The sequence below is a fragment of the Natrix helvetica genome (assembly GCF_964273705.1).
Source record: "Natrix helvetica genome assembly, chromosome: 4".
Lineage (NCBI taxonomy): Eukaryota > Metazoa > Chordata > Lepidosauria > Squamata > Natricidae > Natrix > Natrix helvetica.
This window is the reverse complement of record NC_138550.1, coordinates 15,749,852-15,777,788: the sequence shown is the minus strand read 5'-3', so window position 1 is coordinate 15,777,788 and position 27,937 is coordinate 15,749,852. Positions and strand designations below refer to the sequence as shown.

The following is a 27,937-nucleotide window of genomic DNA, read 5'->3' as shown; positions in this document are numbered from 1 at the left end:
TCAAATGATTATCATTTATATGATATTAGCAGATCAGAGAATTTCTGTCCCCAGTTCCTAAATTTCTTAGACAGGGAGGCACACGTAGCAATAGCAATAGCACTTAGGCTTACTCTGTTTCCCCAAAAAGAAGAGCTTCCTGGATAATAAGCCCAATCGGGCTTTTGAGAGTATGCACTAAAATAATCCCTCCCCTGAAAATAAGCCCTCCTCGAAAATATTGCAACACAGCAGCAGCCATGAGGTGACCACGCTCACCATCTCCTGCACCTCAAAAATAATAAGACCTCCCCGAAAATAAGGCCAAGCGCTTATTTTGGGGGTCAAAAGAAAATAAGACCCTGTCTTATTTTCAGGGAAACACGGTGTATATCACTTCACAGTGCTTTACAGCTCTGTCTAAGCAGTTTACAGACTCAGCATATCGCCCCCAAAAATCTGGGTCCTCATTTTACCAACCTTGGAAGGCTGGAAGGCTGAGTCAACCTTGAGTCAGTCAGGATCAAACTGCTGATAGTCAGCAGAGTAGCCTCAATACTGTATTCTAACCACTGCTCTACCATGGCTCTTTCATATGCATGGAAAAAGTGATAAGGCTTCTATCATGGCTACTAACTTGACTTTCTTTTTTCTTTTTTTTTCATTTTTACCCTTCTGGTGCTAAATAAGCTCCAGCATGAAAGCCATGGACTCAAACAATAACAAAGAAGGAAGTAGTCGATATGTCTGCCTCATATCAACGTAAGAAGAGCATAAAAGAACCCAGTTCCTGATTGCTCATGAATTGTGAGAAGTTTGCTTCAATCCTGAGTAGCTCGCTTACATCATTAAAATAGAACTGAGTCACTGGGCGTGGAAGGTGCACTAACTCACGCACACAAAAGAAAACGCAATTACCTAGTGCAGAGTGCTTTAGATATATAGGCATACCCCCGTCTTGTCCTGGTCAACTTCCTTTCATGTCCTGCCAACTAATTCCTTTCATGACATGTGAAATACTTCAGAATTAGTCAATTTTACTTACTCCTCAGCATGAAATAATGTCTCAGAGATGAAAAGGAGAGCCTTTATGTTTGTTACTTTACTAAGTTTTCAATCACCCCAAAACTGTATTTGTTAGTTGCAAAATCATGTCCTACCCATCACAACCCCATGGACAATGTTCCTCCAGGTCTTACTATCCTCTACCATCCCCATACCAATACTTTGGTGGCCAAAGTATTTGCGTTTCATCTTCAGGATCTGGCATTCTGAAGAGCAGTCATGGTTGATGTCCTCTAGGACCGACCGGTTTGATCGTCTTGCTGTCCGAGGGACTCGCAGGAGTCTTCTCCAGCACCATAGTTCAAAGGTCTCAATTCTTTGGTGCTCAGCCTTCCTTATGGTCTAACTTTCACAGGCATACATTGCAACTGGCAAAACCATAGCCTTGACTATATGCACTTTTGTTGGCAGGGTGATGTCTCTGCTTTTTAGTATGCTGTCTAGATTTGTCATGGCTTTCCTCCCCAGGAGCAACCATCTTTTAATTTCTTGGCTACAGTCCAGGGGTGGGTTCCTGTACCAGTTGGTACCGGTTTGCTGCACGCGCACTTTGCATGCATGTCACATGTTGCTCACACATGCACAGTTGACTGTACATTGTTCTGCGTGTGCAAAGAGAAGTGAGATGGGACCAACATACTACAGTGCCTTGTCTTCAGGAGGAAAAAAAGCATTTCTTTTTCATGAGCCACGGTGGCACAGTGGTTAGAGTGCAATACTGCAGGCTACTTTTGCTGACTGCCGGCTGCCTGCAATTTGGCAGTTGAAATCTCACCAGGCTCAAGGTTGACTCAGCCTTCCATCCTTCTGAGGTGGGTAAAATGAGGAGCCAGATTGTTGGGGGCAAGAGGCTGACTCTGTAAAACTGCTTAGAGAAGGCTGTAAAGCACTATAAAGTAGTATATAAGTCTAAGTGCTATTGCTATTTCAGGAAACTTGAGATGTGATGAGGCAGGTGTTTCTATCCATCCACCTGCCTAAATTCCAAATTGGATAAAACTTTCTTCTTAGTATTTTCTCTGAATCTGAAGTTAACCAAAGACAAAACCTTTAAAATCCCTGTGGTACCGGAGGATCCTAGAACATGATGGTAGTTGAAGCCCTTTGAGCAAAAAAAAAAAAAAGCCTGAATTTCACTGTTCTGACCTAGGCTTCCCCAGCAGCATGAAGCCGAGTACTCATCTCAATAAACCCCTTTTATTTAATTTACAATGAATTCCTCTCCAGCAAAGTCTTTCCTCTCCCACTGTCTTTCAAGATAGTTCACAATTACCAACCTTTATCAGGCTTGGAGAGTGGCCAGGCTGATATCTTTCAGATGCCAAAATGCTTGGCAAGAATACAGGAATGAACTAATTGTCTCCTGCAAACTCCACTCCCCTTTCGCTCCTCTATTATTCCCTATGGGAGCGGCCATTGACCATCCACCTGTGGCCTTACTCCCAAGTCAACCCTTGTTCCTTGGCTCTTCCCTTCATCTGGCAATTCTGTGTATGCGCACTGGGAACAGGGTCCAGCTGTTTGTCTGCCTCACTGATGTCCGACTCCGAAGGCAGCTGATAACTGTCAGCCCTGGCCCCCTCTCTGCCTCCAACACAGAGCCCTCATCAGAGCCTTCCCCAGACTCCAGGACTGGCCCATGTTCCTCCCCAACCTCCTCACTGTCCGAATCTGCTACCAGCTCCGCTGGCCGCTGGCGGGCCACAACACTCATTACGAAGGGCCCTGTATCCATGAATCAATACCTTTCAAGGGAAAATATGAACTTGGCAGTTGGCAACCATGCTTGTTGAAGGGAACATGAGTAGAATTCATCACTGTGGAATTTTAACGATCACCATGGTGGAATTTTAATGGCTTCGTACAAGACTTAAAAGCATATGAGTCAATTCATGAAACAGTTTAGTAATCAATTAATGGTGATCTGTTTGCCTTTCACTTTCAAAAAGAGACATCGCAGAATGGTGCAAAATTACTTCCCCTTCTTAAGTGATAGAAAGAGAATTTCCCAAGCTCAGAAGACTTTGCGGTTACACACTTCTTCACTGTTTGGGTAGTCTAAGTTATATAAGCAATACTGTTTTGGCATGTGTGTCTTGTGTTAGAGTCAGCTTGAAACTAACAAAAGAAGATGGTTTCTATCTAGTTTCCCATGAACCTTCAATTATTTTGAAGTCCATCATTCAGTTTAGACAACTGGCAGCATTGTACTTTTGAATAGAATAGAATAGAATAGAATAGAATAGAATAGAATAGAATAGAATAGAGTAGAGTAGAGTAGAGTAGAGTAGAGTAGAGTAGAGTAGAGTAGAGTAGAGTAGAGTAGAGTAGAGTGCAGAGCAGAGCAGAGCAGAACAGAACAGAACAGAACAGAACAGAACAGAACAGAACAGAACAGAACAGAACAGAACAGAACAGAACAGAATAGAATAGAATAGAATAGAATAGAATTCTTTATTGGCCAAATGTGATTGGACATACAAGGAATTTGGTGCATATGCTCTCACTGAAACATAAAAGAAAAGATACATTTCTCACGAATCATAAGGTACAACACTTAATGATAGTCATAGTGTACAAATAAGCAATCAAGTCTTACTAGGAAACAATCAATATAATTCTTGACTTCCAACATTCACCTATAACTAAGATGTATTCACACATGGTAAACTTTACAATGGTACACTCCCCAAACTATTTTTATAAATAGTTTTTATAGTGATCTATTGAATCATAAATTAAATAGCAATTTCAGCAGAAACTGAAATTTTGATGTTCAGTTGCCCAGATTCCACCCCGTAAGGGATTATGTGGTCATTAAGAGGAGATGATGATGATAGGCAATCCGCCATAGCTACTTTTACAAACTATAATTCTTTCTACTCTTTTAAATCAGAAACATAACCTGTGAATGGCTCTTTTGCTTTTTATTTCTCTGTGTACAAGGTCTCTGCAACTCTTCATAGAAAACAATGCTTGTTTAATCGTTTACTTCATTTGCATGCTGTTTAATCCCAAGGGCTTTAGGGCAGCTGACAATCTCATCCTAAAATTAAATGACACTCACAAAACAACGAAAGGACAAAAGAGAATAACTTCAAAAATGCATATTAAAATACTGAGTCTTTGGTGGAGAAAAAAAAGATTGGGCAAGTCAAACCGCATTGGGTCATACTCAACTGTTCTGGGCTGAATTTAGAAAAGTCAACTTCCCTTTAGCCTGTGGTTTAGGGGATTGAAGAAAAAAATGGAAGGGGGAAATAACTGAAGTTACCTCTCACACTGATATGACTTGGAAATGTCAAGAAGGAGAAACAAACAGGTGTCAAACTATGTTTCCCAATAATATTTTAAATTTCTGATACTTGAACAAGAGTCTTTCAGAAATATGGATTTAAAATGCCATAAAGTGAGTTACCTGGAATTTTACTAAATGGATTTATAAAAGCTGGGTCTCACTTTTATATGGTGAGGACTAGAGACCTGCTTCTTTAAAGCTATTTGAAAAATTCTACGGAACCATGATGAAGCACTTGATAATCCTCAGTGCTTTCATGCTGCGGCCAGGTAACAATGCAGCATTGCCTTTCCACTTCTCAATCCCTGATCTGTACCACCTAAAACCAAGGATCTAAAGTTTGTACAGGTGTGTAACCATTCAGGTCTTGGAGGCCATAGAAATGCAGAATTGTTTTGCTGTTGACTTCTGAGAAAAATTTACATTTTGAGAATATGCCATGGAACAAATGCAATTCATTAGCAATGCAATAACGCATGATTCCATTTATGGGTGCAGTCAAAGAATGCAAGAAAAAGAAAGCAAGAAATTCTATCCTAAATTACATTTGCGTGCAGGGATTAGTTGGGTGTGCAATGAGCTGGAAAATTCTTGTTTCACATCTTGCCTATTTTAGGGTTTTTCAGCCTGTTTGAATAACAGTAGACTAAGATGGGACGGGGTGGCTCAGTGGCTAAGACGCTGAGCTTGTCGATTGGAAAGGTCGGCAGTTCGGTGGTTCGAATCCCTAGCACTGCATAACGGAGTGAGCTCCCATTACTTGTCCCAGCTTCTGCCAACCTAGCAGTTTGAAAGCATGTAAAAATGCAAGTAGAAAAATAGGGACCACCTTTAGTGGGAAGGTAACAGAGTTCTATGCACCTTTGGAATTTAGTCATGCCGGCCACATGACCACAGAGACGTCTTCAGACAGTGCTGGCTCTTCGGCTTAGAAACGGAGGTGAGCACCGCCCCCTAGAGTCGGGAACAACTAGCACATATGTGTGAGGGGAACCTTTACCCTTTTCCTTTATCTAGAATAAGATTGTACAAAATTAAACTCCAGTCTTATTCTGCTATCTTTTTCATACACTTAAGCCTGCAACAATTCTATTTCTAGTTTGTTTTTTTATCTATACATTTCTGCCCTGGTGTTCGCTTTCTATGTTCCTATTCCTGGGTTAGCACTATCTTTTCTTATCTTAATTTTTTTTTCTTCTTTAAAACTTTCCTTTTTTCCTGGGTTTTTTAAAGCCAATTTCACTTGTATGTGAAAACCCTCTTTATAGACCTGTTCGAGGAGTGGGAGTTTATGAAGTTTATTCATTTATCAGGCGTAGGACATTAGCACCCACCCCCCTTCTAGAAAAATGAAATATTATGGGAAATATTAAAAAGGCAGAATATTATATTTCCCTGGATGAGAAATGGGGAAACATGTTTTTAAAGACAAAGCAGCTCTCTGCCCCCCACTTCAGCTCCAGGGTGATGGGATTGACCCAGGGTGATGGGATTGACCCAGGGTGATAGGCCCTCTATCCTGGAGGGCCAGAGATAGGGGCTGTTCCTCTATCCTGGTCCTATTAGATCTCTCGGCGGCGTTCGATACCATCGACCATGGTATCCTGTTGCACTGGCTAGAGGGACTGGGAGTCAGGGGCACCGTTTTACGGTGGTTTGGCTCCTACCTCTCTGATCGGACGCAACGTGTGTTGGCAGGGGAGCAGAGTTCGACCCGGAGGCCACTCACATGTGGAGTGCCACAGGGATCGGTGCTCTCGCCTCTCCTGTTCAACACATATATGAAACCGCTGGGCGAGATCATCCGTGGTTTTGGGGTGGGATATCATCTGTATGCTGATGACACTCAGCTATACATCTCCACCCCGAACCACCCCAATGAGGCCGTCGAAATGATGTCCCGGTGTCTGGAGGCCGTACGGGTCTGGATGGATGGCAACCGACTAAAACTCAACCCTTCCAAGACGGAGTGGCTGTGGCTTCCGGCCTCCCGGTTCAACCAGGTGTTTCCATCTCTGGCCATTGGGGGCGTCCAACTAGCCCCCATGGAACAGGTGCGCAATTTGGGCGTCCTCCTAGATGCCTGGCTGTCCATGGATGACCATGTAACAGCCGTGGCAAGGGGGGCGTTCCACCAGGTTCGCCTGATGCGCCAATTGCGCCCCTTATTGGACCGGGATGCCCTACGCACAGTCACCCATGCGCTAGTGACGTCTCGCCTGGATTACTGCAATGCTCTCTACATGGGGCTTCCCTTGAGATGCACTCGGAGACTACAGTTGGTCCAGAACGCGGCCGCGCGGGTGATTATGGGGAGGACTAGATACTCCCCTGTAACACCTCTCCTGCGCGAGCTGCACTGGCTTCCTGTGGTCTACCGAGTGCGTTTCAAGGTTTTGATTATGATCTTTAAAGCGCTTCATGGCATAGGGCCTAGTTACATGCAGGATCGCATCCTGCCCCACACATCCCTACGACCAATTCGCTCACACAGAGAGGGACTTCTCCGGGTGCCGTCCGCCAAACAGTGTCGGGGGGCGACACCCAGGGGCAGAGCCTTCTCTGTGATGGGCCCAGCCCTGTGGAATGACCTCCCCCGTGACATCAGGATTACTTCCGATCTCCGCTCCTTCCGTGTACAGCTGAAGACCCACCTCTTTCAATTATCTGGCCTGGCTCAATCCTAATTTTCTTATTCCTCCTAACTGTTTTTTAAATTGTCTTTTAAACGTTAAATTTTAATTGCATATTGGGTTCTTACAATTGGGGTATTTTAATGCTGATTTTAATTGTCTATATGATGTAATTGGTTACCTCCTCCGTGTCCGTGTCCGTGTATGTGTATGCGTGTTTTGTATGTATGTATGTCTATGTGTTTTATATTTCTTCCATGTTTTATATGCTCCATTGTACGCCGCCCCGAGTCCTACTTGGAAAGGGAGCGGCTAATAAATTCAATTTATTATTATTATTATTATTATTATTATTATTGACATATGTTGTTTTTATGTTGTTTATTGGATTTATTGGATTTACATATGGCCCTCAAGTCATGACAGGATTAGCCCTCTACAAATCTCACCATAGGGCACCTGGAAGATTATATCACCCAGCAAGGCTCAACCAAGCCTGGGACTCAGGACAACCTACAGAGTTGCCCCTGCATGGCCCCATGGGAGTCTGATAACCAATCAGAATAGAAGCTCAAATTCAAAAGACCAGAGAGGGTATGAAACCAGGGCACTCTCAGCATCTCTTCCCTTCCCCCCCCCCAACCAGGACCTCAAACCATGTGGTCCTGTCCGCCAATAAAGAAAACATCTTTCCAAGCAGTCTTCCAGTGTCTTTCTCCCCGCTTGGAACTGAACCCAGAAGGACATTTCTTCCAACACAAGCAAACAAGCAAGCAAAGGAGATCCTATTTGTTCACTGCACTGATCTTCGCTTTAAAAGGTCTGTCTCTGATTAATTCAGTGATGCCATAAAGTCTTGGCTCTACTGATTGCAACCCCAAGTTACCGATAATAATATTTAAGAAGAATATAGTGTTTAAACGTGGATGGAAGACTGAACGGATGGGCAAACACACAAAGACTATGCCACCAATACCCACATGTATTTAAATAAATTGAAATAAATTTAAATGTTGAACTAATAAATTGGGGTGTTTAGTAATACTCTACAGTGTTATGAGTCACTGTGGCTCAGTGGTTAGTGTGCAGTACTGCAGGCTATTTCTGCTGACTGCTGGCTGCCTGCAATTTGGAAGATTGAATCTCACCAGGCTCAAGGTTGACTCAGCCTTCCATCTTTCCAAAGTGTGTAAAATGGGGACCCAGATTGTTGGGGCAAGAGGCTGACTCTGTAAACCGCTTAGAGAGGGCTGTAGAGCACTGTAAAGTGGACTATAAGTCTAAGTGTTATTGTTATTGCTACAGATAGTATTCAACTTACAACAGTCCATTTTGTGACCATTCAAAGTTACAGCAGCACTGAAAAACTGACTTGTGACATGTGATCAAAATTAAGATGTTTGGAAACTGAGTCATCTTGACGATGTAGAAAGGGGGAATAACAGAATCTTGAAAACTTGTTGAAGTTTCTCTCTATCCTATCTTATACTAACCAACATCAATACAGGGTCCCTTAGAGTTTCTTTCTCACCGTTCCTTCCATCTCTGGACTATGTCAACTTTTCTGCAATTCTTCTCTCAGTTTCTTCATTCTTATTCCCAAGATCATCTCTAATTTTTTATGCACTACTGCATAGAAAATATCATCTGGTCATTATTTTACTTGCTATGAAAAATATTCCTAACCTTTCCCAAATTATTCCTGTGAAAAGCTATGTTGCCCTTGATTCTGCTCATATTGTTCCTCCTTCTCCATTGCTAGATCCTTGGAAGAAGAGGCCTCTACCCTGGTGACGTAAGGACCATCTGATGATGACTTAGATATCACCAGGCAAGTGGTGAAACCTGGTGACAACTTCTACACAAATAGATCCATTGGTTTAGTCATGAAAAGGGTGAAATCATTAGAACAGACACTTAAAAGAATGGAAACTGTTGCAAAGTGGAACATAATTCCTTGGGGAAGGTAAAATAAATTACAATAGATTGCAATTTTTGTTTATTTATTTATCAATCAAATCTATATAGTCAGCTATCTCACAATTTATATCTCACACCACCCTGCCAACAAAAGTGTGTATGGTCGAGACTATGGTTTTCCCATTTGCAATGTATGGCTGTAAAAGTTGGACCATAAGAAAGGCTGAGCGTCAAATAATGGAGGACTTTGAACTATGGTGCTGGAGAAGACTCCTGCGAGTCCCTTGGACTGCAAGGTGATCAAACTGGTCAGTCCTAGAGGAGAAATTTGCCCCATTTTATGACCTTTCTTGCCACAGGTGTCAAAATCACCACCGTTCCTAAGTTAGTAACACAAATGTTAAGTGAATCATGTCAACCTTCCCACGTATGCTAGACAGGAAACATATTACATGAGCTACTTCTATTTGAGGCTACATTAACAGCATTTTGCAAGCCTGAATGTACAAATCTCCCAATTTCGGTTATAGCCTGGGAAGTTAGGGAGGATCCCTTCCAAGCAGTGGTGGGTTTCAAAAATTTTTAGAACCTCTTCTGTAGATGTGGCCTGCTTCATGGGAGTGGCTTGCCGGCCATGTGACCGAGTGGGAGTGGCTTGGCAGTCATGTGACTGGGTGGGCGTGGCCAACTTGTAAAATGTGGTGAAACTCACTTAACAACGCTCTTGCTTAGCAATCAAAATGTTGGCTCAGAAACTGTGGCATTTGAAGCACGCAAGTCTTAAAGCTGTCAAGTTACAAGACCCTTGCACCCCTAACCCTTTAGGCATAAAACCCCCAGGGGTATTAAAAATTGACAGCTTTAAGACTTGTGGACTTCAACTCCCAGAATTCCTCCTCCAGTCATGTTGGCTCAGGGACTCTGGCATTGAAGTATGCAAGTCTTAAAGCTGTCAAGTTACAAGACCCTTGCACCCCTAACTCTTTAGGGGAAAAAACCCCAGGGGTGTTCAAACTTGACAGCTTTAAGACTTGTGGACTTCAACTCCCAGAATTCCTTCTCCAGTCATGTTGGCTCAGGGACTCTGGCACTGAAGTGTGCAAGTCTTAAAGCTGTCAAGTTACAAGACCCTTGCACCCCTAACCCTCTAGAAAAAAACCCCAGGGATGTTCAAACTTGAGAGCTTTAAAACTTTAAGTTTTAGATAAGACTCTTAGAGGCGGGAAGGGCGATTGGTGAGCCAGCCAATCAGTGAGCGGCGGGCGGGGCAAGCGTGGTGCTGACGGGCAGGGGAACGGAGCTGGAACTGGTTCTAAACGGCATGGTAGATTTGTGGAACCTCTTCTACAGAAGAGGTTAGAACTGGCAGGAACCCACCCCTGCTTCCAAGCCTCTTTCTCTATCCGTTATGCAGCTGCAGGCTGAACCCTCTCTTATCTGATCACTTCCTTTGCAGTATCTCTTTCCCACATTTCTCATAGTTCTTTTTAATCTACCATTCAGGGGTGGGTTGCTGCCAGTTTTACTACCGGTTCGCAACCCACGAGCATTAGGTGCATGCTTGTGCACGTGCGCTGTTCAATGTAAATTGTTCTGTGTGCATGTGCGCAGAAAAATTTACATTGAACAGCACACATGCAGTCACTGAAATTCAAAATGGCAGCAGCCCGGCAGCGGCGAGGAAACTGGTTCGTGGGCGAGGCAGGCCTGGATCGCTGCCAGTTCTGCACCCCAGGCCTGAATTCCACTACCGGTTCAACCAAACCAAGCCAAACTAGCAGCAACCCATCTCTTTACAAACTGTTGTAAATTGAGGATAACGTGTGTTTTGTATGAGTTCAAAAAAGTTTAATTCAATATCATGGCTATAATAAGGCATCCATGTGTTCGATCCAGACATATTAATCTAAGGCTCTCCAAACTGGCCCTCTTCAAATACATGAGGCAACATATCCAGAGACCAGAGGTGAGTTGCTACCAGTTTGGACCGGTTCAGCCGAACAGGAAGTGGTTTTCCTGGCTGGATCACTGGAACTTGCCTGGGTTTCAGCGACCCATGCCTGCTATAGCCCCTTACTGGCTCCCGGTCTCTTCTCCCATTGTTGGCATGTTTCTGCGCATGCGCAGAACAGTTTTCAGTAAACTGCACATGCGGAGCAATGTGTGGCCTGCACATGCATGCAAAAATTTTGCGTGCACATAAAGTGCCCTCTCTCAGCGAACTGGTAGTTAAGAACCCACCACTGCCAGGGACCACTGAAGTCTGAACATCAACATGACATGAGGGGTGGGTGGGTAGGTCCACCTGCAAGATCTGCCCCAAATTCATTGAATCCAGCACCCTCTTTAAGATGTCTGCAATCATTAATATTTTCAACTTTAATGATTAATGTTTTCCTTTTGAAAACAGGTGTTGCTGAATAGCGATCGTTGATCATTTTCAAGTAACTTTATCTAGCCAAACTTCCTCATAAACAAAGGGATTTTCCAAGTTCTTGCACACATGCTAAGAGGCTGTGAGTAGATAAAATAGTCTGGTTCTCACAAGACCATTTCGGCACCAAACGCAGAGTCACTCTTCGACTTTATCTCTATCATCATGAGCTTGTTCTGAAACGGGGGCGGGTGTGAAACTGACCGGACAAAGTCCTGTCTTGATTCATATCTAATTTTAACTTCTTGATGTCAGCCCGATACTCTAAAAGTTATCTTAATGTGAGTTGCATTTCTCTTTTTTAAAAAAATCTTATTGTATCTTATTGTTTCTCCTTTTTATCTTATTGACTAGTTTTGCACAGCATGCTGGACTGGACTAAAGCATGATAGACAGAGGTGCTATTCAGCCGGTTCGGATTGGTTCGGGTGAACTGTTAGTCGACCGGCATATGCACCCCAGCTCTATGTCGTCCTATTTAGCTATGTTTATGAAACAGAGTGCATGCATGCAAGCCACACACACGAGCAAAGTGCATGCGCGGAAGGCACGCACGCTCACAAAGCAAGTGTGCCTGTGCATGGTGAACGGGTGATAAAGTTCTGTGGAACCCACCTCTGATGATAGAATCATTTATGATTCAACACAGGGGGAAGATTGAGCTCTTCTTAGCAGGTTGCAGAATCAAGCTATCATGTGAAGGCATTATGTGTGTTTGTTATATAATCAATTCATCAGAACAGAGCTGAAGAGACCTTGGAGGTCTTCTAGTCCAGCCCATTGCTCAAGCATGAGATTCTATACCATTTCAGAAAAGTGACTGTCCAGACTCTTCTTAAAAACCTCCAGTGATGAAGCATCCACAACCTCTGACAACGTCTGTCCCACTAGTTAATTGTTCTTTCACTAGACAATATAAATCACTAGATCGCAATATGTATACCTCGATTTACAACGGTTCATTTAGTTACCATTCAAAGTTACAATGGCACCAAAACAAGGGACTTATGACCATTTTTCACACTTATGGCTTTTGCAGCAGCATCGTGGTATGTGATCAGAATTTGGACACTTGGCTATTGGTTTACATTTAAAATAGTTGCAGGGTCTGAGGATAGCGTGATCAGCTTTTGCCACCTTTTGACAAGCAAAGTCAATGGGGAAGTCAGATTGATGTAACAAGTGTGCGTTACTAACTTAGCAACTGCAGTGATTCCCTTAAAAACTGTGGCAAGAAAGGTCATAAAATGAGGCAAAATTCACTTAACAACTGTGTCGTTAGCAAATCAAGTCAAATCAAGTTTATTACAGTCAAAGACCAGAGACCAGAACAAATAAAAACACTCAATGAATATCCAGTTAAACATTCTAGAATAAAATAATAAACAACAGATAAAATCTATATTAAAATCACTGTTGTCTCTTTAGCAACAGAAATGTTGGACTCAATTGTGGTTGTAAATCAAGGACTACCCGTGATGTGGAAATTGTTCTTCTCTTTTTCTCAACAATATAAGACAGAAAAGGAAGAAAAAGAAGAGGGGAAGTTAGCATCTTTGATGAAACTCCACTGTAACTGGATGCGGCTGAGTCGCAAAAGAGATAAAATTTTGGTAGTCTGAAGGTCTGAAGATTGTTCACTCTGGGACGTCTGAAAAGGACACACAATATGGTAATATTCCACAAATGGCTGCACATCACTCTGTGTAATCTGCTTGCCTGCTTTGAAAAGTCCCACGACTGGTAGATGAGAGAGTAATGAATGCTTGACAGTGCAGCACAGAGGCTGCTGGACTGTCACCTTGGTCCCATTCTTTCTTCAGTTGAGGTCCTACAAATGATGAAATGGCTGAAGACCCTCCCGGTAAAGTCTTGTTACAAGCTAGCAGGGAAAGTAATTGAAATCATATAGTTTTAAAAAGTGGAAATGTAAATACAGCTAAGGAGATAGGATTCTGAACACTTTTCAACAGAAGATTCGGTTTTCAACAAAAAATGCTGACAATTTTCAACAGTGTTATAAGTCATCCACCGTGACTACATTTACAAGCTGTAACTCTTCGTGCTCTTAAATTAGAAACATAATATGTGAAAGGCTCTTCCGTTTTCATTTCTTGGCATACAAGCTTTCTGCAACTCTTCATAGATAATAGGATAGGATAGGGTAGAGTAGGGTAGGGTAGGGTAGGGTAGGGTAGGGTAGGGTAGGGTAGGGTAGGATAGGATAGGATAGGATAGGATAGGATAGGATAGGATAGGATAGGATAGGATAACAGAGTTGGAAGGGACCTTGGAGGTCTTCTAGTTCAATCCCCTGCTTAAACAGGAAAACCCTACACCATTTCAGACAGGTGGTTATCCAATTTCTTCTTTAAAACTTCCATTGTTGGAGCATTTATAACTTCTGGAGGCAAGCTGTTCCACTGATTAATTGGTCTAACTGTCAGGAAATTTCTCCTTAGTTCTAAGTTGCTTCTCTCCTTGATCAATTTCCACCCATTGCTTCGTGTCCTACCCTCAGGTGTTTTGGAGAATAGCTTGACTCCCTCTTCTTTGTGGCAACCCCTGAAATATTGGAACACTGCTATCATGTCATCCCCTTTTCATCAAACTAGACATACCCAACCATTGGGTAACCGTTCTTCATATGTTTTGGCCTCCAGCCCCCTAATTGTCTTCGTTGCTCTTCTCTGCACTTTTCTAGAGTCTCCACATCTTTTTTACATTGTGGCGACCAAAACTGGATAATGCTTGTTTGTTTGATTGTTTACTTTACACTTGCATGCTGCTTAATCCCAAAAGCTCTGTGCAGCTAACAATCCCATCCTGAAATTAAATAACATCCACAAAACCAAAATGGGGAAAAGAGAATAATTCCAAAAATACATAAAATAAACATATCAAAAACTGGAGCCTTGGTGGCAAGCAAAAAAAAAAAAAAAAGATTGGGCAAGTCAAACAACATTGGGTCATTCCCAATTATGTTGGACTGAATTTTGAAAAGTCTACTTCCCTTTAGCCTGTGGTTTAGAGGATTAAAGAAAAAATGGAAAGGGGGGGAGAAATAAAGTACCTCCTGCACGTATACATTCGTGGAAATGCCCACAAGGAAGGAAAAAAAGATATCAAGCTATGCTTCCTGATAATATTTTGAAATTCTGGCACTTGAACAGAAATATTTCAGAAACAAGGAGAAAAAAGCAGACGACGCCATAAAGTGAGTCACCTGGAATTTTATATGTCACTGTTCACTCTCAGACTTATATAAGCCGGTGTTCTTGAGCTACAAGACATTGAGAGCTAAAGGGTTGCTTCTTTAAAGATAGTTTGGAAGCTCTATCATGAATCATTTGATGATCTTCTTGGGCACTTTGATGCTGTGGCCATGCAGCATTGCCAAGCCACTAATCAAAAGCCAGTCTGCACTATTCTACACCAAGGACCAGAAATTCATTCAGGTATGTATGCACCCTGATCTTATCTCTGATGCCATAAGAAATTCAGAATGGCTCTGCCACTGACCTCGGGTTTCCATGTTGAGAATATATCATGGGATAAATGTTGTTTATGAAGAGTACATGATTCTTTTTACAGGTGCAGTCAATACATTCAATATTCAATATATTCAAGAACTATGCAAGAAAAAGAAAGATCTGTCCTAAACTACATCTGTAATGAGGCTTTAACAGGCTGTGCAATGAGCTAAAAAAAAACTTTCACACCTTGACCTATTGTTTGGCTTTTTCGTAATAACGATACAGATATAAAGATTCTTATTTGTTTTTCTCACACTACGCTGTTTTATTGTACAATATTAAACTATTGTATTCTACTTTCTTCCTAATGCTCTTAAGTCTAAAACTGTTCTATTTCTATTTTTAATCCATACATTTATAGAATAGAATAACAGAGTTGGGAGGGACCTTGGAGGTCTTCTAGTCCAACCCCCTGTCTAGGCAGGAAACCCTACACCACTTCAGACAAATGGTTATCCAACATCTTCTTAAAAACTTTCAGTGTTGGAGCATTCACAACTTCTGGAGGCAAATTGTTCCACTGATTAATTGTTCCCACTGTCAGGAAACCTAGTTCTAGGTTGCTTCTCTTTATGTTTTGGTGTTGTCCTTCTACATTCCTATTCCTATTCCTATGTTAGCCAATCTTTTCTTAATTTTTTTTTTAACTTTAAAACTTTCCTTGAGTTTGTAGTCATTTTAGGTTCATTTGCATGTGAAAAACTTTTCTGTTCTTTATATAGAAATGGGATTTTCTCTTTCCCCCCAGCACTCATCAGTCCTCTGTTTCAGGAACTGGTTTGTAAAACTCTATAGGAAGTGGGCTTGCTTGTTTTTTTGGACTCTGGTGGGACTCTTTTCCTCCGTGTCTCTCAGCTCAGATTCTCAGAGGTCTTGCAGGTCCTAAAATTGTGGTTTTGCCTAGCTGTCTGAAGACTACAGTACTGCTGTGCCTGCTTGGTTGAGTTTCCCAAATCTCTGCTATGAATGAATGAATGAATGAATGAATGAATGAATGAATGAATGAATGAATGAATGAATGAATGCATGCTTTATTTGGCAAAGTGTGATTAGAATAGAATAGAATAACAGAAGGGACCTTGGTGGTCTTCTAGTCCAACCCTCTGCTTAGGCAGGAAACCCTATACCGTTTCAGACAAATGGTTATCCAATATCTTCTTAAAAACTCCCATTGTTGGAGCATTCACAACTTCTGGAGGCAAGCTGTTCCACTGATTAATTGTTCTAACTGTCAGGAAATTTCTCCTCAGTTCTAAGTTGCTTCTCTCCTTGATCAATTTCCACCCATTGCTTCTTGCTCTACCCTCAGGTGCCTTGGAGAATAGTTTGACTCCCTCTTCTTTGTGGCAACCCCTGAGATATTGGAACACTGCTATCATGTCTCCCCTAGACTTTCTTTTCATTAAACTAGACATACAAGGAATTTGTCTCTGGTGCAGAAGCTCTCAACCTACATGCAAAGCAACAGAATAATAATCATAAGAATTATAATAATAACATCAACAGGATTGGGAAGGAAAGAAGATAACAGGAAGGATAAATAATAATACAACAGCCAGATTACATGGATAAATACACATAGACGTTAGACAGCACTGTGAGAATTAGGCATTGATCAGAGTGATAGCACAAAAGAAAAAAACTGTCCCTCTGTCTAGTTGTTTTGGCATGCAATGCCCTATAGTGCCATTCCAAGGGAATGAATTGAAAAAGTTTGTGTCCAGTATGTGATGGGTCTGCAGATATCTTGTCAGCCCTCCTTCTGACCTACACAATATGCAGGTCTTCCATGGAAGGCAGATTGGTTGCAATTTTGCTTCCTGCTTATTTTGTTCTTTGTTTCTGCAAATTGATAAGAAACATAAATAAAATAAACTATGCTCGAGCCCTTTTTTTATTTAACATGCAACCATGCCACCTCATTATTCATTCTGATCTCCCCTGAATCAGTTTGTTACTTCCTCAGGAAAACTGGGCACTGGATGCATGCAATTTTGGGGCCAGGAATGTGTTTCAAATCCCAGAAATGACTGTGACTCACAAGTTGTTCCTACAAGGAGACAAATCATCCTCTATCTCTAGCTTCATTTCCGTTTTATGATGCCAAGGGAAGAGGGATCCTTCTGTTACTGCAGTGCCTTGAAATCAATACCTTTTGTCAATCTGCTAGTGGGTAATCAGATCTATTGATTCTGCTATCTGCTGATTCTATTCTTACTAGGTAGCCGCCTCTTCCTCCTCCTCCCTCCTCCTCCTCCCTTTTTAACCCTCAAATATATGCAGCATCTTGCTCATCTTTAAAAGCTTAAACAACTTGGAATCCAGGAAAACCTTTTTCCCAAATGAACCTGCTCACAATCAAACTCTAACTTCGAAAACAGATTAGGGAAGCTGCAACTCTGGATTCTTTGTTTTTGGCCTGAAGAAACCCAGAAATAATGTCATCCCATTTGAACAAGAATGTACCAAACAACCATAATTCTATTTTTGGCAAAGTTCCCTGTGTGTTGGGGAGGGAGAGAAAATGAAGTGTATTCGTTTATCAAGAAAGCAAACAAGCAAGGAAGACCATAATTGTTCACAGCACTGATTGTCACTTACGAAAGCCTAGCTCTGCCTATTTTAGTGATGCCATAGTGCAGGAGTCCTCAAAAGTTTCAAACAGGGGGCCGATTCACGGACCCTCAGACTGTTGGCGGACCAGACTGGGTGGGCGGGAGTGGCTAGGGGGGGTCATGTGACTGGGTGGGTGTGGCTAATTTAGCAGTCCATTTTCCATTTGTCCTTGCTGTACCTGCCCCATCCCTACTCATCCACCAGCTCTGGATCACATGGCTGTGAAAAACATCCTGAAAGGCTGTTTTTAAAGCATTTTTAAAGACTTTTAAAGCACTACTTTACAAGCTGGCAGTTGCTTTTCAAGCCAGCAGCAGCCCCTCCCCTACTCACCCACCAGCCCTGGATCACGTGGCTACATTGGAGAGGTCACCCGGATCCTCCCCCACACCCTTCGGCCTTACCTTTGGCAGCAGTGGTGTGATCAGAAGTGCAGCTTAATTGGTTGAATCCCACCACTCTGCAGGCTGGATACTTTGCATTGGTGGGTCATATCCGGCCCGTGGCCCGTAGTTTGAGGATCTATGCCATAGTATCTACACTAGTGCTTGCACTCCTAAACTACCAATAATAATAATAAGAATGTTCAAAAGTAGATTGAAGAATGAATGGATGGGCAAAGACACAAAGAGTATGGTCACCAATACACACATGTATTTGTATCATTATTTGAGATGCTTAGTAGTACAATATATGTTCTAATTCCTTCCATTCTTGGTTAATACGCAGGCTTACCTTGATCGTTTTTTCCCGCCAATTGATCAAGCAATAAAGCAAACCTTAGAAGAACGGATCAAAATAATGCAAAAGTTCTTCCGTTTGACTATAAATGGTAAGATAGACACCGAAACCATGAAAGTAATGGAACAGCCCAGGTGTGGAGTGCCAGATGTCTTGCAATATAGTACATTTCCAGGAGGACCAAAATGGAATAAAAATATATTGACTTACAGGTAAGTTATATTTCCATTTGATTTCTAAGAGAGAGAAGGACAAAGGAAAAAGGCTACTTCCTAATGGTATGTATTGTATTTTCCCCCGTTACTCAAAGGATTAACAACTACACCCCTGACATGCCAAAAAACCAGGTGGACAGAGCCATAGAAAAAGCTCTGAAAGTATGGAGTGATGTGACCCCCCTCCAGTTTAAAAAAACCACTCGACCTGCTGATATTGAAATTCGTTTCGCAAGTGGAGGTAAGCTTAACTCAGCTTGTTCATTCTTATATCTCACACATCTGTCAATGCATGGGTGTTGACACCCCTTTACATTAGGCTAGTTCAAGAAACAGACCCAATATTTGTTGTGGTTGAATGTTATTTATTGTAGGTAGATAGAATAACCAAATCTTGAAATGCTATCAGTTTCTCTCTGTCCTATTTTATATTAAACAACTAATTCCCACAACACTGTCATATTACCTACTAAGACTGTATTACTATCATTCTTCTCTTCCTTCCTAGTACCTATCTCTTATGACTATCCACTAATGACTTATCATATTATTATCACTTAATAATAATATTATCACTTATTACTATCCACTTATGACTTCAACCATGTTGCTTGTATCTTTAAAATGTGTATTGTTTTATTTGTTTCCTATTATAATTTGATTGCTTATTGGTAACCTATGACTATTACGAAGTGTTGTATCTTATGATTCTTGATTCTATTTTATTTATCTTTATGATCACTGAGAGCACCTGCACCAAAGACAAATTCCTTGTGTGTCCGATCACACTTGGCCAATAAAGAATTCTGTTCTGTTCTATCAAGACAGGATTCTATAGAGTTTCTTTCTCACCATTTCTTCATCTTTGTACTATATCATTATTTTCTGAAGTTCCTTTCACAGTTTGCTCATTCCTTTCCTGTCCCCAAGGTCAGCTCTAAATTCCTTTTTACCACACCATATAGACAGCATATCATCTGGTTATTATTTTACTTGCTATGAAACGTATTTCCAAACTTTCCCTTGTTATTCCTGTGGAAAGCTGCCCTGTCTTTGATTCTGCTGCTTCTCCATAACTAGATCATTGGAACAAGTGGTCTCTACCATGCTGATATAAGGACCATCTGATGATGACTTAGCTATTGCCAGTAACGTGGTAAAAACTGGTGACAACTTCTACACAATCAGATCCATTGGGTTGGTTTAGTCATGAGAGGGGCGGAATCATTAGAAGAGACATTTTAAAAAGTGGAAACAGCCTTAAAGCTGAAGATAATTATTTAGGAAAGGTAAAATGAATTGAACTAGACTGTAACCTTCATTTATTTATTTATTTATCAATCAAAACTAGGTAGCCGCTTATTTCATGATAGGTTTAACTCATTTCTTCAGCTTCTCGTAAGCAAATTGTGTTTTGAAGGGCAATATATGTTTTAGCATAAATAAATAAAACTAGGGGGGAGAAACATTTTTCCTATAAGAGGGATTAATTTGTATACCACCCAGATTTTGTCTATGAGAGAGATGGGCAGTTTCTAAATATGATGTGTAAAATAAATAAAATTAATTGACATTAGCTAAGCTTAACACTTCAAATAACATCAAAGTGTAGTCCACTGTTTTATTTAATTAAAACTGGGTCCTGCATGTACTAATGAAGCCTATACATGTACAAAAGTTGCAAAACCAAAGACTGCTAAATTTTTCAAAATGCATATGTTTTGCTCCAAATGGAAGATAAAATGGGGCCCTTTCAAGAAGATTGCTTTGAACATTTCAGGAGTCTTGAGTTCAAAACATTGGCTAGTTCTTTTTATAGGATGCATTTTGCTTGGTTTTATCCTTTTTAAAAAAAAAATCTTTTGGGTTAGTTCCTTTATTGGCCAAGACAAGATGATGGAGTAAGGATAAAAATAGGGTGAGGGTGGGGGAAAGGAGGAAGTACATTTAGAAAGAGATGCTGGTTAAAACAGCAAACCTTAAATCGCCTGAGTCATTCAGATAGAAATGTTTGTATGTAAATGGTGTATTTGTGAGGATTATTCAGAAGTATTTGTACTACTTGCTCAATAAGTGTACTTGCATTTTTTTAAAAAAAACTGCATTATATTATAAACTATAAATTATAATTCATGGGTTTTGAGCATATTGTATATCAACATTAGGCATATGCAAAGGTGTGGTTTGTGTATTTATGCACAATGTTTTTGACATTTTCAGGCCATAAAAGACTGGTCTATTTTCTGAAAAGACTTAATGAACTTAAGTGTATATATTCTTCATGCTTATGTTTTTATTAAACTTTAAAGCTGCATGTTATATACAAGGACGAGCTATGAGCACATTTTCAGGCCACTAGCCAGGAAATTGTAATTGTGGCTACTGTTTGTGGTATGTGCACAAAGTGAAACAAACTGTGTATTTCCTGGGTTTCCGTAGCCGTTTATATAGATAATTTGGAAAATATGCTTCAATTGGCACATCTTTTGGCACCTAACAGAACTTTTAAAATCAAATAAAACCCAGGAATTAGTCAGAGAATTCTTAGTTCTCCACATAACGTAGGAGGGCCAGTTGATCAGTTAATGTTTGTCTTTCTGACAATAGCTTCTCTCTCCCAGGTAGAGAGTTATATATTTGTTTAATTGCTTTTTAATTAATAAAAAAATGAAAAAGAAGAAAAGAGCAAAACCAAAGGTAACAGCAAAACGAATTAACAAGCAGCCCCTACTTGGAATTTACACATTGTTTTAAATGGCTAGAAATCCCTGGTATTGCTGATAACACTTTGATTCTTTTCCATTTAGAACATGGTGACAATATTCCTTTTGATGGAAGAGGGAACGTCCTGGCACATGCTTTTGCTCCTGGATCAGGTCTAGGTGGTGATGCTCACTTTGATGAGGATGAGATCTGGTCAGACATCAATAAAGGTTTGCTATAAGAATATGTGCACCAGAGCTCTGCTATGCAATGTATATACCTACCTCACTTTCATTGGCCACATCAAGTGTTGCATGGAAATAAAAAAAGAATATAAATTTACATAAATCCCAAATTTCAGGTGATTCTCATTTAAGTGGGACTGGGAGCGCTTTTGCTAAGTGACATATTAGGGTGCCAACTTACCAGGGTATCAGTTGCTGTCATTCAGCAAGGCCTGCAGCGTTCTGTTACATCATTACAGCACCCTGTAGTCATATGGTCACCATTTAGGAATTCCTGCTGGCTTCCCCATTGTCTTTGCGTGTCAAAAGCCATTAATGAGGATGGCAAATGGGACTTACGTATCTGCTAGGACATGGCAATGTTCTAATTGCAAGCCGCTTGCCAAGTGCCTGAATTGCAACTGTAGGGATACTACAATGACTGCAATTCAACTGCCATGTCTCCTGTGTAACTTCAAATGGTCACTGAAATGAGTGGTCATTCAACAAGGACTACGGGCATTGCATTGTTTATAACTGACGGATCCATGGAGTTCAGTGCTGCCAAATGTCAAAGCAACCAGTTGCTTAAAAAGATAAAAATCTATTCCCTTCATGTAAGGACCTCAAGGTTTAAATGGAATGCAACTGATCATTTTTACAATGGGAGACTACTAGCTTTATATCTATGGAGATTCTCAGTCATCCAAATGATGGGCTGCTTTTTTCAAGAGGCAACTGGACTTCCTTGTTTTTCTTTGAAGATGCTTTAAAGAATGCAAATGTGCAGCTGTCCGCAAGGAGCATAAATCCTTCCATTCCCTACCATCCAATCAGAGCTGAAGAAGCTTCTTGGATGAGAAGCGAAACGTCTTCAAAGAAAAACAAGAAGGTCCGGTTGCCTTTTGAAAAAAGCACCTTTGGGACAATAGCTTTACAGTTTTAATACATTTTGTCATATGTGTGTATTACATGAACATTTGTCCCATGACATAAGTGGAGCACATTTTTCACACTATAAGACGTACTCCCCCCCCCCCAAAAAAATGGGTGGAAATGTCGGTGTGTCTTATAGAGCAAATGTTGTGGCAGGGGGGAGGGGGGTTGGTGAGGTGACGCCGTTGCCAGAAAATGCTGGAGCCTTCACTGCCGAGAAGGCTGCTGCCGCTAGCTATTGCTGCCCATTCACCATGCCCGTTCGCTGCTGCTTGTTCACTGTTGCCCATTCACTGCTGCCCATTCGCCACCGATTGGCGGTGGCAAACAGGCGGTGGCAAAAAGGGAGCGACGATCGGCAGTGAATGGCCGTGGCACGGGTGGCAGTAAACAGGCGGCAGCGATAGGCAGCGGCAATCCCTGCCACCTAGAACAGCTGATTGGTGGTATTCCAGGAGGCCAATCCAATTGCCAATCAGATGCTCAGCAGCAAAGGCTCCAATGTTCCCTGATGGCAGCAGCTTAGCTCAGTTGACCAGTGGTGGGCACAATGGAGTGGAGCCTTGATGAGCCACATGTGGACTGCGATAATGTGCTGAAGCTGACCAGGCTGTTTGCTGTTTGCTGCAAGGATGCTAGCCAGATGAATATCGGATGGATGCTGGGAGGCAGAGGCAAATTTTGTTTTCTTGTTTTCCTCCCCAAACTAATATGTGTCTTATAGTCCGGAGCATCTTATAGTGTGAAAAATACAGTACTTTTATTTACTCTTCCATATTCCTTAAAGCCCAACTCATACAACTTCTTGCAGCTTTGTGACGTAACTGGTTGTATATGCGCATCTCTGAGAAACTAATACTTATAATTCACCTACTCATTTTCTGTGTTTTAGAAAGAAATCTCTTTCTTGTTGCTGCCCATGAATTTGGGCATTCCCTGGGGCTAGCTCACTCTAATGTTCCTGGAGCTTTGATGTATCCTACCTACTCCTACATGAATCCAAACACATTTCGTCTTCCAGACGATGATCGCCGAGGGATTCAGAGTATATATGGTAACTTCACTGAGAAAAATCTTTTCCCTATTTAGAATAATGCTACAAAGATAGATAGCTAATGTGACTCTTCCACTTAAAAATTCAGTGTCTAGCATAAACTAAAAAAAAATCCAAAATGGTTTTATCCACAATCTACAAAACCAGTGGTATATTTCAGAATCAGATTTAGCTTTCTTTAGAGATATTTCCATCAATTCAGCAATTAATCCTGTCAGGAAAACCTATGGAATGTGTTATTTGATAGGAAGAAAATAATTAGGAGTTATAATGTAAACCATCATAGCTCCAAAATGGATAATTTAGTGGTGATAGCATAGTATAAATCACCCTGAGACTATACAAATATCAGTGTATCGGAAATACCAGACTGAATTCTGGATTTCCTGAAAAGATATTGGCCAGATGTGAAAATTGATCTAAAGCATGATCAGTGGCTTTGGGTTTTATTTCATTTTAAAACTATAGAGTCTATCAGATATGGATTTATTGCTGACATTCATAGGTTCTCCATTTCTAGAGATTTTTAAGAAAGGTCTAGTTAGCTATCTCTTACAGATGGTTTCATTGGTTTGCCTGCATATTGCAGATAGATGGATTAGATCGGGGTGTCAAACTCGATTTCATTGAGGGCTGTATCAGGGTTGTGTTTGACCTCGGGGGAAGGGAGAGGGGCATGGCCAGCTCACTTGTGTTGGGGGCACTTATATTGGCCCCAGCGCTTTGCCAGCGAAAACGGGCTCCCAAGCTCCATTTTCACTGGTAGAGGCACCGTGTGCCAGGCCTTTGCTGTTTCTGGACCACCCTAAAGGCCAGATCTAAGCACCCTGTGGGCCGGATCTGACCCCCGAGCCTTGAGTTTAACACCCCTCGATTAGATGATCCTTGTAGTCTTCCAATTCTAATACTCATTTAATAGGCAAGAATATGTTAATTGGAGATATAGTCTATTTAAAAAAATGTCTATTGTAACAAGATATCTCCCCTGCCAGGCAACCTGTTAAACTGAGATTATATCAGTGATAGAAGAAGAAGGGATGAGATACAAATAAGGAAGAACGTGTGTGTGTGTGTTTTTTTTTGGGGGGGGGGTAACATCAGTCTAATTAAGATTTATTTAGAATGTCCTTTTTTGTAACACCTTCTTTCCCATTTTGTTTCATTTCTGAGGTAATCTATTTGAGTGTGTTCTTACTTCCTTTTTGTTCCTATTTCATTCATCCAGGAAGGAGGAGGAATAATGGAAAAAAATAGAACAGCCCATTTAGTTCTCCTTCAAGTCTGAGATTGAACAGCTGTCTGTCTGTCTGAGATTCTCAACTGATCCCTGCACTGAACAGGGGATTGAACTGGATGACCTCGGGGGTACCTTCCAACTCTGTGATCCCATGATTTTACCTATAAAAAACTTGCAAGGATTCATGCAATTTTGAAGCAAGAATTGTGAATGACAATATTGTGAACTGTAATAATAAAGACTGAATGAATGATTCTAATCGTGTTTTCAAAGTAACTTACTTTTCCATGTGTTTAAAAAGCATGTAGTTTTTGAAACAAAGGGTGTTGAGCAAGAAAAAGTTCTGAGTTATAGAATTTCCTTCGAGTTTATTTAGATACCAGTTTTCTATGAATTACATTGAATATTTTCAGTTTTCTGTCATTCCCAAACCTTAGGAATAAGCCTATATACATCTATCTGATAATCTGGAGTTGCCCTGGTATTTATTTATGCTAATCCATACATTTGTCCTCAAAAATAATCCCGACCAAACATAATTTCTAATGTTGGATTTTCTCCCTTACCAGAGGGAGCCCCCTTCTGAAGTAATGTGAAGCCATTACCATGGCAACTCCACTGCGCTGTACAGTAGAAGCCATTTTGTGGCAGTATAGTAGAATCCATTTTAAGGCACAACAGGCTGTATCTTAACAGAACACACACATCGAGGGTGTTCGGGTGTCTTACCCCCACAGTATTTGTTTCCAGAGAGTAAGTCATCTGTGTACCAAGTTTGGTTGAAATTGCTGGAGGCATTCCAGAGTTATGTTGGAACATACACACACATACACACACACACACACACACACACACACACACACACAAATAGATAGATAGATAGATAGATAGATAGATAGATAGATAGATAGATAGATAGATAGATAGACAGACAGACAGACAGACAGACAGACAGACAGACAGACAGACAGACAGACAGACAGACAGACAGACAGACAGACAGACAGACAGACAGACCTATAGTTGCACTTCATAGCTGATCTGGATGTCAAAAATCCTGATTTGGCCTTAGATTTTTTTTGCCGTAGAAAAGTGATGGAAAGACAACTTTACAGATTTTAGTAGCAATGTCCTTGCTACTTAATTTTTCTCTCTTTACTTCTTCTAATATTTAGCATCAAGTATTGAAAAGGATTAGTGTTAGATCAACACTGATAAAGCAGTGCCAACTTTGCACCTGTTCTGGGGACTTGTTGAAATATTTTGGTTTACAAAAGGATTACCAATTTCCCTGTTTCCTGATGATGAAATCATTATTCAGTTTCAAAACCTTTATTGTTTTACATCCTGACCTGAAATCTATAATGCACATAAACTCTAATAAGTAAGTAAATATTAGGTTAAAAGAACAACAAGAAAAGAAATACATAAAAGGAACAGTGGAACCAGTAAACATTTTTGCTGAGCCAGGATTCGAGGGGGAGCAGATTTTCTTTATCCAAGTTTAACAAGTTGAAATCAATTCTTATTCCGTTTCTGAGCCTCAGCAAAATTCAATTCCCAACCTCTTTTGGGAATTCACTCTTCACATGCTGTGAACAGTGATACCTTGACAACAACAGACAGATACAAGGACATATAATGCTGGCCTGCAATGGTGGGTTTCAACATTTTTTAGAACCTATTCTGTGGGCGTGGTCTATTTTGTGGGCGTGGCTTGGAGGTCATGTGACCGGGTGGGAATGACCAACTTGTAAAATGTAGTGAAACTCATTTAACAATGCTCTTGCTTAGCAACCAAAATTTTGGGCTCAATTATGATCATAAGTTCTCTTTCTGTTTCTTTCTTTCTTCCTTCTTTCCTTCTTTCTTTCTTGTGTCTCTCTCCCCCACTTACTTACTTACTTTCTTCCTTCCTTCTTTCTTGTGTCTCTCTCTCCTTCTTTCTTTCTTTCTTTCTTTCTTTCCTTCTTTTCTCTCCCTTTCTTCCTTCCTTCCTTCTTTCCTTCTTTCTTTCTTTCTTGTGTCTCTCTCCCCCACTTTCTTTCTTTCTTCCTATCTTCTTTCTTGTGTCTCTCTCTCCAAATTTCTTTCTCTTTGCTCCTTTCTCTTCCTTTCGTTCTCTTTCTATCTTTTTCTCTTTTTTTCTCTCTCTCTCTCCCTTCCTTCCTTCCCTTCTTTCTTTCTTGCTCTCTCCGCAACCCTCTCTCTCACACACACATACCTTCCAGTTGGCGAAAATTTCTGTTTTGCCAGCTGGGACGCTGGCAAAGAAGCCTCAGTGTTCCTGCTACCTGCAGCTCTCGGAGGAAGGAGGCAGGGAAGGAAGCCCCAAGGCCTCATCTCCGCCTCCTTCCTCAAGAGTTGGCTTCGGGGACGGCCAGCCTCTCCTGCCACTGTGCCCTTCACTCACCTTCCACCCGGAGGCTCTGCTGGTGGGGTGCCTCCCATTTCACCTCCCACGAGATTGGGTATGGCGGAACATACAGCGAAGATGCATCCATGTCTACTATTACTATCACCAGCAGCAGCAACAGCAAGGTAGCGACGGCAGCAGTGGCTGGCCTCTGCTCCCCGTGCTTTGCAATGTGGCTGGAGATAACCACCGCTGAAGTGGCACTTCACTTGCTGCAGCTTGGATACCGGGGGAGGCAAGAGTAGCATTGTCCAGGTTTGTGGAAAGGAGAATCTTCTTCTTTAGGTGTCAGCGGAGCATTGGCTGCAACAGCCCGGCCCCGGCCGCCTTTCCCCAAACCTGGACAGCGCTACTCCCGCCTCCCCGGTGTCCGAGCTGCAGCAAATGAAGTGCCACTTCAGCGGCAGTTATGTCCAGCCAGGCTGCAAAGCACGAGGAGCAGAGACCAACCACTGCCGTCGCTGCTACCCCACCATTGGTGGTGATAGGCCACATGACCACGGAGTCATCTTTGGGCAGCACTGGCTCTTTGGCTTTGAAACGGAGATGAGCACCGCCCCCTAGAGTCAGGAATGACTAGCACGTATGTGTGAGGGGGAACCTTTGAGATCAGACCACCACTGATCTTTCTCATCATGGTTGTTGGAGAAAGAGTTACGGAAGCTTCAGTGCTGAAACTGTTTATCTTTCTGACTGCTTGGGTGATCAGAAGTTGAGAGAGGAAATAAAGGACATCGTATTTGTCTCTCCTTTGTATTAATTTTCTTTCCCTTGTCTAGAAGATTAATATTCTTAGAAGCTCCCTTTCAGCTTCCCATTTTTTTAAAAAAAAAATTGCTTCTTCTACTTCGTTCCATCCTGAGGACAAAAGAGATGCTCATTTGAAACTCCAACACATAATTTCCATAATAGATTTTATTTTATTACAGA

General features: G+C 41.4%; 1 protein-coding gene across 1 annotated transcript; it reads left to right on the top strand.

Annotated features, from left to right (window-relative positions):
* The first annotated feature begins 14,637 nt into the window (after positions 1 to 14,637).
* On the top strand, positions 14,638 to 24,825 carry LOC309391493 (macrophage metalloelastase-like). The gene is made up of 6 exons (XM_081952006.1): positions 14,638 to 14,787; positions 18,211 to 18,434; positions 18,533 to 18,678; positions 21,245 to 21,370; positions 23,193 to 23,354; positions 24,580 to 24,825. Exons 1-6 carry the CDS (start codon positions 14,671 to 14,673, stop codon positions 24,606 to 24,608), a joined length of 804 nt encoding a protein of 267 aa, XP_081808132.1. The 5' UTR covers positions 14,638 to 14,670; the 3' UTR covers positions 24,609 to 24,825.
* The last annotated feature ends 3,112 nt before the right edge of the window (positions 24,826 to 27,937 follow it).